This window comes from Mya arenaria, chromosome 9 (assembly GCF_026914265.1).
Source record: "Mya arenaria isolate MELC-2E11 chromosome 9, ASM2691426v1".
In the NCBI taxonomy this organism is placed as follows: Eukaryota; Metazoa; Mollusca; class Bivalvia; order Myida; family Myidae; genus Mya; species Mya arenaria.
In genome coordinates, this window is record NC_069130.1 from 41,896,328 (window position 1) to 41,911,955 (window position 15,628).

The 15,628-nt window shown below is 35.5% G+C and overlaps 1 protein-coding gene and 2 long non-coding RNA genes across 3 annotated transcripts; all 3 read right to left on the minus strand.

Annotated features, from left to right (window-relative positions):
- Window positions 1–538: 538 nt before the first annotated feature.
- LOC128203337 (uncharacterized) lies at window positions 539–1,943 on the minus strand. Its single transcript, XR_008255929.1, has 3 exons — window positions 1,851–1,943; window positions 725–821; window positions 539–557 (listed from the first exon to the last, which is right to left on the minus strand). It is a non-coding gene; the product is annotated as an uncharacterized LOC128203337 (long non-coding RNA).
- A 464-nt stretch (window positions 1,944–2,407) lies between these two features.
- LOC128203338 (uncharacterized) lies at window positions 2,408–2,902 on the minus strand. The gene is made up of 3 exons (XR_008255930.1): window positions 2,832–2,902; window positions 2,641–2,731; window positions 2,408–2,445 (listed from the first exon to the last, which is right to left on the minus strand). It is a non-coding gene; the product is annotated as an uncharacterized LOC128203338 (long non-coding RNA).
- An 8,597-nt stretch (window positions 2,903–11,499) lies between these two features.
- LOC128246026 (M-phase inducer phosphatase 1-like) lies at window positions 11,500–15,224 on the minus strand. The gene is made up of 4 exons (XM_052964236.1): window positions 15,087–15,224; window positions 14,401–14,421; window positions 11,908–12,249; window positions 11,500–11,619 (listed from the first exon to the last, which is right to left on the minus strand). The coding sequence occupies exons 1-4, from the start codon at window positions 15,222–15,224 to the stop codon at window positions 11,500–11,502; spliced, it is 621 nt and encodes a 206-aa protein (XP_052820196.1).
- Window positions 15,225–15,628: the final 404 nt, after the last annotated feature.

The window sequence follows — 15,628 nt, forward strand, 5'->3', positions numbered from 1 at the left end:
ACGATAAGCGATCATCTGTCTCTTTTCAACTCCAGGCTTATTCTTCAGGTAACATCTGTCCATCCGTCGATGCAATGTTTGCTGTGTCTGTAAAGAACTATCAGGTGTACTTATTTCTGTGAAATTTGAATGACGGAAACCTACGCCTACTCTGGTTCCATCACAGCACAGTCTATTAGGCTCATACCTACAAATGTCACATGGTTGTCTGAAATCAATGTTCATATTAGCTGCCCAACTAAACCACCATTTTAAAAAAAACTGTTGCATCCATAAACTTGGCCTTTGGGTCACGAGTTCAGTAAAGTTCATCCTTCATCTGACAGTATGCTGAACAACCAGTTTTCATTACTGATGATGTAAACTCCCATCCTATTTCGTCACCTGCAGCTGTTTTACTACTAAAAACATGAATTGATTCACTCTGGCCTTCATTCCATGCAAGTTCACAGCGATTGTCATTTTATAACTCACAGGTCCAGGATTTTGCTCAACATCAAATGATAAAAGTAATTTTAATTTGGAGAAATCGGCGTGATCTGCGATATCCAATTCATCTGTAAGAAACACACAAATTTCTGAATTCATGTACACTTGAGCCTTCATAAATTTTATTTTTACACAGATATTAAGTTGATAAGTAAGTGTTGACAAAAAGAAGCATGAATAACATAAAAAAATATATAAACAATGTTTGATTTAGTACCCAAGAAAGAAATTAAACCTTGATGAGGAGGTGAAGTTTTTTCTACAGGGTTCAGGCTGGATGTTGAAATGGTGCTCTTCGAGTTTGGCTGACTTCTGCTGCTCTTCGTTGATTTCTTGTTCGTAAATTGTAATAAAATAATTTCATTAAACATTAATATCCCTTTTTATTATTTTAACATTAAAATTACCCCAAGGGGAAGTTCATTATATATAGATGATGCTTGTTTTGTTTTTCAATGTAATATTGTAATTTATTTCACTGAACGAGCAAGATAAATGCCATTTCTGAAAGGATATCATAATTTTATAATTTGAGTTCCTGGACCCTGTTTGCACTAAAGTATGGTTTTGACATTAGAACTGACTAAAATTTCAGAACAGTGTAAACAACCATTTTGTTTTACTGATAAATTTCTTTTATTAGACAGAAAGCACATAATGAATATTACATATAAATCTGTCATTTTTGGCATTAATTCAATTAAATGAATTGGCAATTATTGACAAGCAAGAATCATTGATTATCTAATGAGCATTAAGATTCAGTAAATAAACAAAACTAATGCATATATACAATTATAAACATATCTTTCACTGGGGATGGGTGGAATGTCACATAGAGAAAGTAGACAATCCAATGTATCTTACGCCAATATAAATTTATTGCCACATTTTCATCAAATTCTTGTTTTAAATAGGTGTTTGGGTTTTGTTTGTTTTTATAAATGTCTGTATCACATTTGGATATGTGTTCATGCTCTGTCTTATTGCATAACACAATGTAACAATCCTCCCTTTTTACATGTAAATGTTTACATCAACACCAGCTGGTATCAATTTAAGCTGTTTCCAATACCTGACTAATATGCAAGACGGTCAGACCCGTGTTTAGCATTTTTATATCAGTCAATAAATTTAAGGGGCCAGGGGGAAATTTCCGAAAAGGGGGTGGGGGATCAAAATATACCAATTTAATCATAGCCACCTTATTAAAACTTACAAAGTAGTCATGTAAGAAATGAAGATGCCAAGGACTATGAAAAAATTATTATACAATGTATTATTATAAACTAAGAGGTAAAACTCATTCACTGATAAAAAAAAACTTGTTTACCGTACTACTCAGTAAATATCTAACATACCCGATGACAGAAAGAATTGTCAGTGTTCTTCTTGTATTTGGTCCCTCAAGGTACATGGAGTCGACAGAAATGGTCCAGTAGGAAATCTTCTCTAGAACACTTTACTGGGCATAGGGGGCAGTCAAACCATGTCTGCTACAGTTAACGGACACAATGCATTCAATATTTCTTGCTTCAAGTTATAAAATGAGGTTTTTACAATTTACTTCGACACTTTTCGTAATATTGCACGTTAAAACATTTCAACAGAAAGCATCAAAGCAATACACCAAAACATTCTTAGAAATAAATAGAAAAAAATATGATAATAATAATAATAATAATGCAAACTCAAGGGCTATAACTCTGATTTTACTAAATGAAGCTGGGAATGAAATCCTCATAGATTAACAAAGGCATTGGTTTTGCATTTGCCTACCCCTTTTTTATTAAATTATTGGAAAACTGAATTGTATTTAATTTAAATGATGCTGCAATTTGTTACAAATTGCCATTACATGTAGCATGTTCTTACCTTGTTTATCTTCTTAACTCCAGTCATTGTAGAGCAGACCGGTAGGCGCTTCTTTGTGGTAATGGCGTCTTCTTTCGGGCACTAAATATGCAAGATATCAACACATTCATTATCCAAAACCACCATCAAAAGTGTATCTTCTCTTTATTTCAAGAACACATCAGAACACTAGGACATTGGTATGGCTCAGAAAAGGATCAGGATTAACTTTGATAGTTATGTTGATTTTAATCTTCTTTGAAGAAACTACATCAGTACAGGAATATTGTAACTTACCATCCAGATGCTATGTACATTGTCTGCCTTCACCTTTACCGTTACATCAGATGTCAACGGAATTTCAATGTGATCTTTATACTGCTCAGATCTACAAATATACATGTGGAAACATAATTGTAACATCAATTAATTGATTTGACAAGTAAATTCAACAGAAGCTTTAACATCAGCAAATATATTTCATTTACCTTTGAACTTTCAGCTGTCTGTGTTGCGTAAATTTTCTTCGCCTTGCCCTTCGATGTTTGTTTGATCTGTGATCACATGGTCTGGCTGATCTAGCACATTCATCAACCTAAATATTAATGACAAAAAACGTTGGCTACCTTCTGGGTATATTAACAGCGTCAAAGTCAATCAGGATATATAAAAATATAAGCAAAATATGGAAATGTTTCAGGTGGTTTAACCCTTGTCCCTACCAAAGGTAGACAAGAAGCAGACATGCTTTAAATGATTTCATCAATGAATGTATTTAAGTTTAGTTATGTAAATGCTCATTAAATTTTATTAAAATTGTTGCAATGCCCATCTGAAACAGCTTAACAGGCTTTCAAAAAGAACACCAGCACTGTATCATACCGATCACAGGAATTTCAGATTGACATAAGTTTTTTTTGCACTATTACCTATATTTATTAAATAATTATGTTATAATATATATTTTAAGTACAAAACAAACATAACAGAGACCTTCAATACTTGGTAACTTCACATTATGCTGCACTGAGGTAACATCTGGAACTTCAGCTGCTGGCTTTAAGAATAAAACAAATGTTCCTTTTGCGGTCATAATATGAAGTTCAGTTCATCTGTTTTATGAAGTCACTATAATTAAGAATAACCTTCGTTATCTCCTCTAGAGAGGCATTTTCAAAATAAAAATAACAGTGGTACAAAATAGGAATTAAGGCAAAAAAACACACACAACATATTTCATTCTTCCATGCTAAGGTTAAAACACTTGACATTGACCTCTTTTGCCTTAATAAATAAGTGTTAATTTACTTTCAACACAAAATAGATAAAATATATTTCCCCATTGTTCAAAATATCTTAAAATTAATATAATTGTTCATTTGTTGCCATTCAATACAGAACAGCGGTTGAAATTAGCACAAGCCCCATCCCTGCACTGGTAAAATGTGTTTTGGCTTCCTCAATTTCTGGGTTTTATACTGCAGGGCTTGTTCAAAAATCAAATGCCAAGCATTTGTACATGAATTCGGGCTTGTTCATCCGAAAGACTAACTTGATGACTGACCAAATGTTACGAATATCAAATTAGAAAAGGTTCATAATTGTTTGAATTACCTGTAAATGGTAACTTATGAATGAAGATCCTATATCTACCAACCAACACAAGCATCAGCTGGATATTATCAGAGAATTCAATGCTTTTGATAAATTATAACTATTGATCTAGCAAATGCCATCCATTTAGAGCAAGTGTTGTATTTACCAAACGGACTATTTCCGAGTACAGAGGCTGCTTGCTGGCTTGGACATTCTGGTCACTGACTGGTTCAACAGCAGCTGCCAGGCTTTGAAAATAGTCAGAGCTTAAAATAAGGCACCAGAAAAATATCGTTTTTAATATCTCAGACGTAGGGAGTTAGGAACACCATATGAACTATAATTAAATGGACATCATTTCTTTAACTGACTAACATATTACAAACCGAACAAGAGTCATACTTAACCTTGCATCATACAACAAGCAATTAAGTAAGACAGTATCGAACAATGCCAACATTTAATATAATTTTTATCATTGTAAAATATTTCATGTTAATTCATCAACATGACATGTTCATCTTATACCCTTAAACAACACTGAGGCAATGACAATATTCAGATATTTTACACAGGCAAAAACTAATTAACTCAGCTGAATTGAAATATATTTGAAACAAATACCACTGGTCAAAGCTTGATGCATCAATCTCTGCTGAATGTGGTTGGCGTATGTCTTCATTCCAATGTACATCCTGCTGATAGCTACAATAATGAGCGATCAGGGATACTTTTTTATTATTTTGACATTTCATGTGTATCTCTGTCACGAGTCTGCCATAGTCTAAGAATCGTCAAAAGACTCATTGACGGCCATTTAGGTGGACTAATCCTGCTGATAGGCTATTTCACTCCAGGAATACACATCCTCCTCAATCACCTGACTACAATGTCTACCACCAACACGACTCAGATGAAGTCCATCACGACCCAACACATCAGCACATTCCTTAATTGTATATAAAAACAGAATGCATGGTTTAACAAACGTTTCAATCATTGGAATATTAAGTCTTCATCTTTGCTATCATCAATATACTATCTTGTTAACCGAGATACAGAAACGAAAATAATGATATTGCTCATATACTGTTTTTGAAAAGGTTGGTGAATATTATATAAATATCGCATGCCTTCCAGTGTGACAGTACATATTGTTAACGTGAGGGAAATACTGTTACCCGAGGAGAAGCCGAGGGTAACAGTATTTACCCGAATGTTGACAATATGTACTGTCACACTGGAAGCCATGCAATATTTATTTTATTATACCGAACACAGTTACATTTATATACATGATATATAAGATTTTTACCATAACACAACTTTCAAGTTTAATCAATTTATTGTGTAATTATTGTTTGTTTACTTTAGCTGTCATTTTGTTGCAAATGTCGTTTAGAAATAAGGCAAACACCGGTAGTAACCAGATTCACAATTCATTTTAATAAGCGCTTACCACCTCAGACTTGGGAAACCAAAAAATGCCTATTTTAAGACGCGCGTGCTATGTGATAGTATCATGTCAACCGGTCAAAGCGATACTGTCAGTGTGTGACAGTACGAAATTGCCCATGATGGGTATATGAGAAATAAACATGGGCAGGTCACGTGACTTATAATAATGATATATGTATACCAATGAAATAAACAATATCATTATGACAACCCATATCCACAAAGGCATAAAAATGCATTACAGTTACATATTTCTACCTGTCTATATAAATAAGGATCATCTTAAATTTGCCAAATATCTACAACTTTCATTGCTGTATTGCATAAACTTATTTTGTTGATTTATACCTGAGCTCCATATCCAAGGAATCTGATGTATGGGATGGCCTCTGAAATGTTCATTAGCATGGTGTTAGCATTCTGGATCCATCTGTTGAAGACTCTCGCTAATGTTGAAGATACTCGTCTGTCATTCTTTTTTCGTGGCAGAATAGAACATAAAACAATCTCAGTTTCCGGACTCGTCTCGTGGATACTATCACATACCTCAGTGACTCTCCTTTGAAATAAATATACATTACTAGACTATTAATAAAGCCAAGGCAAACAAGTAGTGACTTCTTCAAATAAAGCATTATAAAGTCGTAATAACACTTTGTCATAACTTTCTTGAATCAGCCATATTTCATAACATTAAAATTTGAGGAAAAGGAGATTAAATAAAATTTCATAAATTGCAAAGGGAGTTTTTTTTTTAAAAACTGGTACCTTGACGAAGCTTATTGAAAAGAGAGACACATGGGTAAAACTCCTTCTTCAATGAAAGCTGCAGAACTGCCACAAATCCCTTCTTGTCATTCACAAACTTGGCTCCTACAATTGAGGTAAACTGAACAATGGTAGCTTTTGTTTTTATGTTTTCTTTAACCACGACCCCCCCCCCCACCCCCATTTTGGGTCCAGAATACCGGTGACTTTGACTCTCGGTCCAGCAAATCCCGGGTTTAACCCCAGCCCTGTGGGGACAAACTGCCAACCCTAACCCTAACCCCGATAAGGACCATTTCTTGCTATTTTTGGTGCGAAAGGGTGTGGGGGGGCGTGGTTACAATTGACTGATGCATTAATAATATTATTTTGGTATTGGATGGTTTAAATCAATCAAGAAACATTTGATTCAATAATTAATATGGAATGGAATACGCAGTTCCATATTTTGTGATATGATTGGCGCATGGAATTTAATTGGTATTAAATAAAAAAAAACATTTTTCCTTTTCTTTTCACATAATAAACTGTTTAAGAAGTGGTTGTGTGGAGTTCTTGTTTGTCCATATACATAAAAAATTATTCAGTTTAGCTTGACTGATATGTAGGATGTTTAAACAGGAAAGTGAAAAGAAAGAAGGTCTTTGACTAGAAACTTAAGAAAAACATTTTGTATACACCAATCACTTTAACAAGTACTTTGAGCTAACAGGGACCTTTAGATGAAATGGCTGAGAAACAAGGCAATATATGACATTTTTACTTCTAGCAATATATTGGCCTACATGTATCTGTACCTTGTGTGGGTAAGAACCACCAGCCAAGTAAGCTCAATAGGTTAGAGAACTGTGCTAGTGTTCCTGCCGCCATGGGTTTGAGTCCAAAAGAAGGCTATTATTCAATCAAACAATATTTCCTCCAAATTGTTTTCCTTACTTGTGTCAATAAAAGGTAAAAATGCCAGAATCAACTAATAGGTTAATTGGGGCCAAGGAGTGTAAAATGTGTGAGCAAGAACAAGCTACAAAATAAATGGTGGAGTGGAGTAAACAGTGTGTGGGTAATGGTAAATAGACATGTTATCACTTCTTTATGCAAACATTATGCTTTGAGCAAGTTTGTCATGTCAAGATTTTTTCATAAAATTCACTGCAATTTGTATAAATCAACATAATTTGCAAATATGAAGTTGGACAAAAAATAAGAATATTTTGGGAAAAATAAGATTTATGGTCCAGTGAAACAGCCTTGAGAAGCCTTTGCACACAATTAATCACTGGAATGCCATGCTAGTGCAATCATGGGTTCAAGCCACACACAGGACGCACTCTTTCTCGCAGGACTACTTATATACTGATATATCAAAAGTAAAATGCAAGAATCTCTGGATAAGCCTAAAAGGTTATTGGTGGAAGACATGAAGCGTGTGTATATGCGTGTGTGTGTGTGTGTGTGCGTGCGTGCGTGCGTGCGTGCGTGCGTGCGTGTGTGTGTAAAAACCAGCTGCCCAGCTAGCCAATTGCTTAGAGGGTTGTGCTATTGTTCTGGTATTCATGTGTCCAGCCACCACACTGGGTACTTTCACTACCTCCAAGGATGTATTTATTGGTGAGTCACCAATAAAGACATCCTTGGAGGTAGTGAAAGTACCCAGTGAAGTTCTATGGCCTTGTTTACAATGACAAGTGTTGTTTTATGATCTCAGATGTGCTTAATTGACACTAATTGATACCGTTGATATTAAACGGATTGATCATTAATCCGTAGGAATTGATCGTCCAATCACAAGATAAGGGAGTTAAAGAATGTTTCTGAACAAGAACATGCGTTCGATTAAGTGCGACATCGAATGAAAACTGTTGTGAAGTATTCGAACATTTCGGACTTGAAAGTAGTGTGTGTACAGTGTTTGATTAAATTATCAAACATATAAATGATTTATTTCCTATTTAGTATTTATTCACGTTTTATTTTGTGTAGTGTATTTTATTTTTCATACGATATGTAAACATGTTTAGTTTATTGATAAATTAAAAAAAGTACACGCATGTAAATAAAGAAAAATCAGATCGTTTTTTTTTTGTCGTCTTATCTTTTCCGCAAATATATCCTTCATAACAAAACACCGCAGAAATTGTAGGTATTGCATTAAATCAAACAATGTAATGAAATAAAATTACATCCGACTATCAATAACCGAAGTGTCATTTAACATGAAACCTGCTGATAAATTACAAACTCGAAAGCACGTGGCAGTAACCACCTCGGCCGAAGTGACTATCAAATTCTCGAGGTGTTTATGTGGTATTCATCATGAGTTTTATGACGTAAAATGAGTTGATTATAACATTATAAATTATTAAGACTGAGAAAGAATGAATGAAAAAGTGAAATTGCCATATGACAAATTATAAATTAAGTGGACAATTATGTCAAATAACAGAAGTTGGGTGACATATAATAGGAAATTTACTTATTATGAAAACAATATGATACGAGTATTCGGATAGTATTCGAATACTTGACACGAATATCCGGATACCGATTTGGTATCCGGTTTCCATCCCTATTGGTGTCAGAAAAGAAAGAACCGAGTGCCAGAATCACCCTTAAATGTAAATATGGGGAAAATTAGAGAGTGTTTGGATAAGAAATCCTACATGTCCGGAAAGCTCAGTTGGTTCGAGCAGTTCTGGGTTGAAAGCCAACACTGCATGGACACACTTTTCCTCACAGAATACCCTTGAGATAATAGTGCTACGCTAATTCACCAGTCAATATTGTAACCATGGCCCCCAGGGTCGGGGGAATAGCCGGGACTTTGACTTTCGGTCCAGCCAACCCCGGGTAAAATCCCTGCCCTGCGGGAACAAACTGATGGTTAAACCCCGGCCAAATGCCCCCGCACCTCAGAGACTCTACATAAGGCCCAATCTCGGCTTAATTTGGCGCTATGACAAAAACACCGCAGTCACCCGGCCCTGCGGGGCCACCTGGAAAGTAGAAACATGGCCCTTTTCCCCGGCTATCCCTGGTATTCCCCCGGACCTGGGGGTGGGGTTACAATTTACTGGTGCATAACATAGTGTTTACAGTAATAACCATCAAATATATCAGAGCAAATTGGATACTATAAGGAATAAGGTCTTCGGGTTGATGAAATATGTCGTCTGCAAAACTGAAGGAGACTATAAGTTGAATATTGTGGCAGATTATTTGGTCATAATACATTCACTAACATCTTTATGCAATATTGAAGCAAAATAGTTCGCCATAATCATTTAAATAACATCCATTTGCCTTTTAAGAATGTGTGTAATTGATACTGGGAGGCATCGAATAGTGGACCAATTTGGAATCGCTGCTTGGATACGATGTACGTTGGAATCACCTGCCACAAGCGCACTACCAAGACATCCACTTGAACCTGAAAAGGAAGAAAACACACGCTCCTCGACCTGGATGTGCATCTCGACAGAAAATTAAATATAGACAAATACTTTCTTTTTTTAAATAAAGTCGCGAAATCAAATGACGATTCACAATACAAGCGAAAACGCGATAAATAATTCTAGGAACTTAATTCAGTCACAATTATATTTTAAAAAAAGTGTAAGTATTTTGATTTAAAGTTTGGTCAGCGATGATATCTAAGCAAGCTTAAATCTCAGTTTCAATCTCAAGAAATTCGAATCGAATCTCTCTCGTGAGCTTTCCGTGACAGAAAGCATCAGTTTCCGGGTCATTTCTCCGGAAGTGTGCGTAGATCGTAACCTTTGCAATACGTCATGTGCTATTTTAATCATTCTCCATATAAGGTAATCCTCTACTTCCGATACCGAAAAACTTACAACAGGTCTCTCGTTTAGTACGGTGTAAATGTGGAGGGTGGGGGGGTACTTTTATAAGGCTGAAATGCTTATAAACTTTAAGACCTATTTTGGACCTCAACGTTTCTCAACGGTCATTGCATACTGTAGAGCCAATAAATGTTTAAAAAGAACTGCACACACATTATAAATTATTCATAAAAATATAAAAACTCGGTAAATAAATTCTTCTCTCAATGATACCTCACAATCTCTTTCAGAGCAATGGCGAAATTGGAAGTTCATTAAATAGTCCCGGAGAAAATCAAATCGCATGCATGCTCTGTGAGTTGAAATGGTTTCGAGATTAATTAAACATGAGTAAGTGTTAAACATTATAATTTGTCAATTGAGAAGGCAGTATTTCTTGAGATTTCCATACATTTCTTACAGTAAATCATCAATCAGCCATTATCATTGTTAATCTAGTTAAGCGGTTGATTAACAGTGGCCGAGTATGTAGATAACTCACAACATTTAGTGGTCAACATTATATTTTGTCCAATGAGAAGGCAGTCGGAAGACAAAACCATTTTTTTTTTATAAGAACATACTAACAATAATTAACGATTACTTATGGTATGTATAATATGAAACCAGGCTTATTCCAAGGTCATTATATCGCTCATCTACCCATTCTCATTCTCATCTCATCCATCAGAGGTTTGATAACTCTGGTGTACGAGAATGCCATTTACCCCACTGACATATCTTATTGCATCCAATGAACATTACCAGACCAAGTGCCTCAAAGGTGTACTATCATCAAAATTAAGCTAATGTACATCTGTAGCACTATAGCAACAGCAACATACAATTATATATTTACTGTTCTAGCTATAACTTACAGCTGTAGCTATGAATGAAATATATTATATTACAACTGTCGCTACATGTAAAGATGCAATAACATTATGTTGGCGACAAAAGAATACCTAAAAAACTCTCTCTCTCTCTCTCTCCTCCCTCTAAATCTTTGCAACGTAATTCAGAAAGACAGAATTAGAAAATATGAAGAAAAAGTGAAAATAAAAGAATAACAACACATGATTATAAAACCATCAAAGTAAAAGCAAATTGACAGACGTTTGTATCAGACGTTTAGATTATGTTGTTTCACACTTAATGGTAGTTGTGCGTGTGAGCAGTGCCGTACATTGGCACTATCTTCAAGCTGACCAATATTATAAATAAATAAACGTAAACAATTGTCAGACGTTTGTTTCAGCCGTTAAGATAATAGCATGTCCCTCGACGTTGTCGTTTGGCACTCGATAGTCTTCATGCGTGTGAGCAGTTCCTTACATTTGCACTCCCTTCCAGCTGCCCAATACAACAAAGAACATGGGCGTATGTCATTTCACTCAGGCTAATTTGTGAATTGCATACAGTTAACTCCAGGTATTCCTCGTTTTCACTACACGTGCCATGTGACGGGTAATATCAGCTGTTGACCATTGTCAAATCAGAAGGTAAGCCTGAGAGAACTGCCAGGTTTACTTAAACGTGATCTGTGACGTGGTTTGTCGCCTGCCGCCCACGACTTGGAATTGTCACGGAAGTGACGTAAGTCGTCCACGTGCTCCTGGTGCAACATGGGAACATAGATTTAGGGAAAGCACTGGTCCTGAAAGGAGAAAAATCACAATACATATTTAAATATTATTGGTTTGAATAGTTTAATAATTATATGTATGTCAAGCATGAACATCTTAATATAAAATTAAATTACTATTTTTCTAAACAGTTTAATTTTTTTAGTCAAGAAAAAATGTGACTGGGTACAGCGTGCATTATCGTTCGCCTTGGAAATAAGAAACCAACGTCCATATGCTTAACAAATTTATACCAAAATATTAAATATAGCACATACCTGGAACTGGTGATAAAACTCCTTGTATCCGCCTTCCAAGAGGTAAACCTCTGGGAAGTTCAGTTGTGGGTAAGAATCCTTGTTGGATTCACGATCCAGCGATCTAAGATGGCGGTACATCTTCGGGCCTCGTTCTGATGAGAACTTGCAGTGAAAAACGATCACGTGATTCTTTTCTGATGAGGTCATTGTCTCGTTCAGGAAGTTCCGGATGGAGTCCTTTGTGTAGAGATTAATGGCGCCCCGGATATGGCCTCCTTCAAACTCGTACGGGTATCTACAGTCAATGACGGTCAAGTGATCAATATGGTTGTCGTAGTCGCCATTCAGTACAGCTGACATCTGAAAAATATAGCATCATTTTCTGATGAGGATGTTGAGATGGCATTTTCTTTTCAAAATAATAATAACTAGCATTTTCACTGTGAGGGAGCAAAAACAATCACGTGACCACAAATGCGAACGACCACGGAGAAATTGAGACAACAAAACGTATGTTTTTGACGTTTTCTTTATTATCTTGAATCGAATTAAAACAAGACCTAGCCCATGGTACGCCACATAATTTCCGATTTCATGTGGTATACTGTCTGATATTCTTGGTGTCGTAGTTTTTGAGAACATTCAATAACAAATTTGGAATCGAGGGTGCAGACGACCACACATTTTGTATATCTTGAAAAAACAATGATAAAACGGCTGGTTTCACCTGGTTCTTTACGAAAAACTCTTATTAAAGCAAATATATACCATTTAGAGTACCTTTGCAAGGGGTATTGATGTTTTTGAAGGCAATATCAAAATATCAAATTATGCGAACGACCACACTCGATAATTTAGGCGAATGACCACATTTCTTAAATTAAATTTGAAGGGGTTGCGAATAAAGCCTTCGTGATCTCAATGTTTTTTTTTCTATTCTAAGGACATTTGTACCCGCACAGGACGCACACACGTGTATAATCTTCTCGACAAATCCGACATGTCAACACCAGAATGTGACCGAGATTGTGCGGCATGCGTTTCGAGGCATTCGACCATTGTAAAGGAGATTATTGTCAAGTACGATGGTGATAGAAGTCACTGTAGGATGTGTGTCTAGAATGAAAAGAAGTAGTAGGGCAATTTTCGAATGCCAAGATCTAACGTACATTTAATAGGGCTAAAACCCACCCAAATCCCATGACACCTATATCTCTAAGTATGTCAATCGTTAAACTTGTTAAAACACCAATTTTTGTATTGTAAGATGAAGAAAACATACATTTAATTTATCTCATCACACAATTTCAGGGACCGTATGTTCGATATACGTTCGACGAAAAGGAGGAAGAGTGGTGCAGTATGTTTGGATCGAAATTCATTACAAAAAGGGGCACTGTGTGTCAGAAGGGAAAAGTCGAGGAGAAAAGATTGAAAAACGTTAGTTACATCCTAAATGGGATTCATAACATTCAATGTCGACAATCGATATGATCATATGGAACTTCTAATGCTACTGGGTAGTTCATTTATAGCCCGCGAATGACATGTGTAGTTATTACTCATTTACAAGTTGTTTTTGATTAAATATGTGTTGTCTTTATTCTTTATTGACACGTCACTTATATGGCAATAAGCAGTGTTATTATATGGCAATAATAGTGAAGATTAATCAAATAAAACTGTTATTTGATAACGTTTATTGTCTTTATTTAAAAAATACAAACGGATCACTTTAAACACAGAGTATAAATCACATCAATATGAAACAAAAATATCCGCATTTGTTTGTGAAACAATCGCATTTATAAGACTGATCAGGCTGTTTACATGTAAAACTTAAACATATAAATGTAATCACAGAGCAAATCACAAAAAGTGAAATGAATCAACTACAATAATATCGACTCAAAATAATACAAGAATTTACTAAGTTTTGGAAAAAAATCACAAAAATGAAATTGATCACAGTGCAATGATCCTTTATAATAAGAGCTGTCAAAGAGATAGCGCGCTCAATTGTTCCGTCGCTTAGTTTAGATTGCAAAGTTTTGGTATATGTGCAAAACCTTAACCAGAATCTTTTAGTCGAATAATAAAGGGCCATAATTTACATTTTATGCAAAATGGAGCTATCTTACTTGATTAATTAAGTCTGTTGGATAGTTGGAAACGCCTGTCTGAAGTTTCAATGCAATACATGTATTTGCTGAGATAATGACTTAAAGGTGCTTACATGCAAAACCTTAACCAAAGTTTGACGCTAGGGTGGGTAGGATAGCTCTCGTTAGTCTTCGAATAGTCGAGCTAAAAACCAATCGCCTCAAACAAAAGCAAGAATTTACTAAAACAGTTCTGAAAATGCCTTCCTGGTTATGTAAATACGGCGATTTCTTTTCAAAAACAAAATATTGTTAGAAAATACAATAGGTTTTCTAATAATATATGTGTTGTTTCGTGCTGCCGCAATGTTGAAATGTTCGAAAGGACCTTGCCACAATATCTGCAGACCTGAGGTTGTCGACTCTCCATCTAAAAGATATACCATACACATTAACAAATAAAGTATTTGAAGCTTTATTCGCACTCTTATCAAAATTAGATTAAAAAGTGTGGTCGTTCGCCTAAAATTATCGAGTGTGGTCGTTCGCATAATTTAATATTGTACGATTTCTTTTAAAAACATCATTTCGCCTTGAACATGTATTGTAAATGGTATATATTTACTGTTTATATATCTTTTTGTAAAGAACCAGTTGGAATTAGTCGATTTATCATTGTTGTTTTTTTGCAAGATAAACAAAATGTGTGGTCGTCTGCATCGCCGATTCCAAATTTGTTTTTGAATGTTCTCAAAAACTACAACATCAAGAATAACAGACAGTTTACCATATGAAAGCGGAAATCATGTGGCGTACCATGGGCTAGGTTTTGTTTTAATTTGATTCGATTTAGTAAAGAAAATATACACAAACATACCTTTTGTTGTGTCAAGATCGCCGTGGTCGTACACATTTGTGGTGACGTCACAATTCTTGCTCCCTCACAGTGCTTTTAAAATCTTATCTAGAAAATGAAATTTTCTTATTGAAGAGGGGATTATAAGAAATTGAATGTAAAAAGGCATTTGTCGCCTTAAAAAAATCTGTTATTCAGAACACTGATTTAAGCTGCTTTAAAATTTAAATAAAACTCACCGTTTCTGGCAAAATGGCCATGCGATCCTTGTGTTTGCCGGTCAAGGTCAGGAGCCCGTTGTCCCGTGACCCATCTGTCACAAGGTCGGAGTTCGTCGACAGCCGTAGACGATCGGCTCTCATTTGTGATGACGTCATAGATTTGGGATGACTTCGGATGCACCTCAGAAGTTCGACGTCTTTTTTGATCATGGTAAACGTCATTGACGTCAGTCCTACGTTGGTTGAAGTTCTTGTAGAAAATATCCTCCAATGTTGTTTGCTCTGATTTCAGATCGTGCTCAACGGGAAGCTTCTTCCTCATGTTTCTGGAAAGTTAGCAAATTATTATCATATCGGCTTATCAATTTGAAGTGCTAGCAAAAAAGCAAGTTCATTTTATTGTATTCTGAAAAGTTTCACAATGATGTAATGATAATAAACAACAATAAAATCAACTTACTGTGCTGCAAAGCGGCGGGCCAACGTTGACACGGAACAAAAATCCAAACTCTGTGGAGGCATTTTTGAAATTTCTATTTAAAAGCAGTTCAGTCTAAGTA

What these genes read in the sequence shown, in the direction of transcription:
- LOC128246026 (XM_052964236.1), bottom strand. Translation starts at nt 15,224, where the DNA reads ATGACGTCATCACAAATGAGAGCCGATCGTCTACGGCTGTCGACGAAC. An exon ending in TGGAGAGTCGACAACCTCAG is followed by an intron (nt 12,250 to 14,400) that starts GTCTGCAGATAT and finishes TATATTTTTCAG; the next exon opens with ATGTCAGCTGTACTGAATGG. An exon ending in AGTTTTATCACCAGTTCCAG is followed by an intron (nt 11,620 to 11,907) that starts GTATGTGCTATA and finishes ATGTTGCACCAG; the next exon opens with GAGCACGTGGACGACTTACG.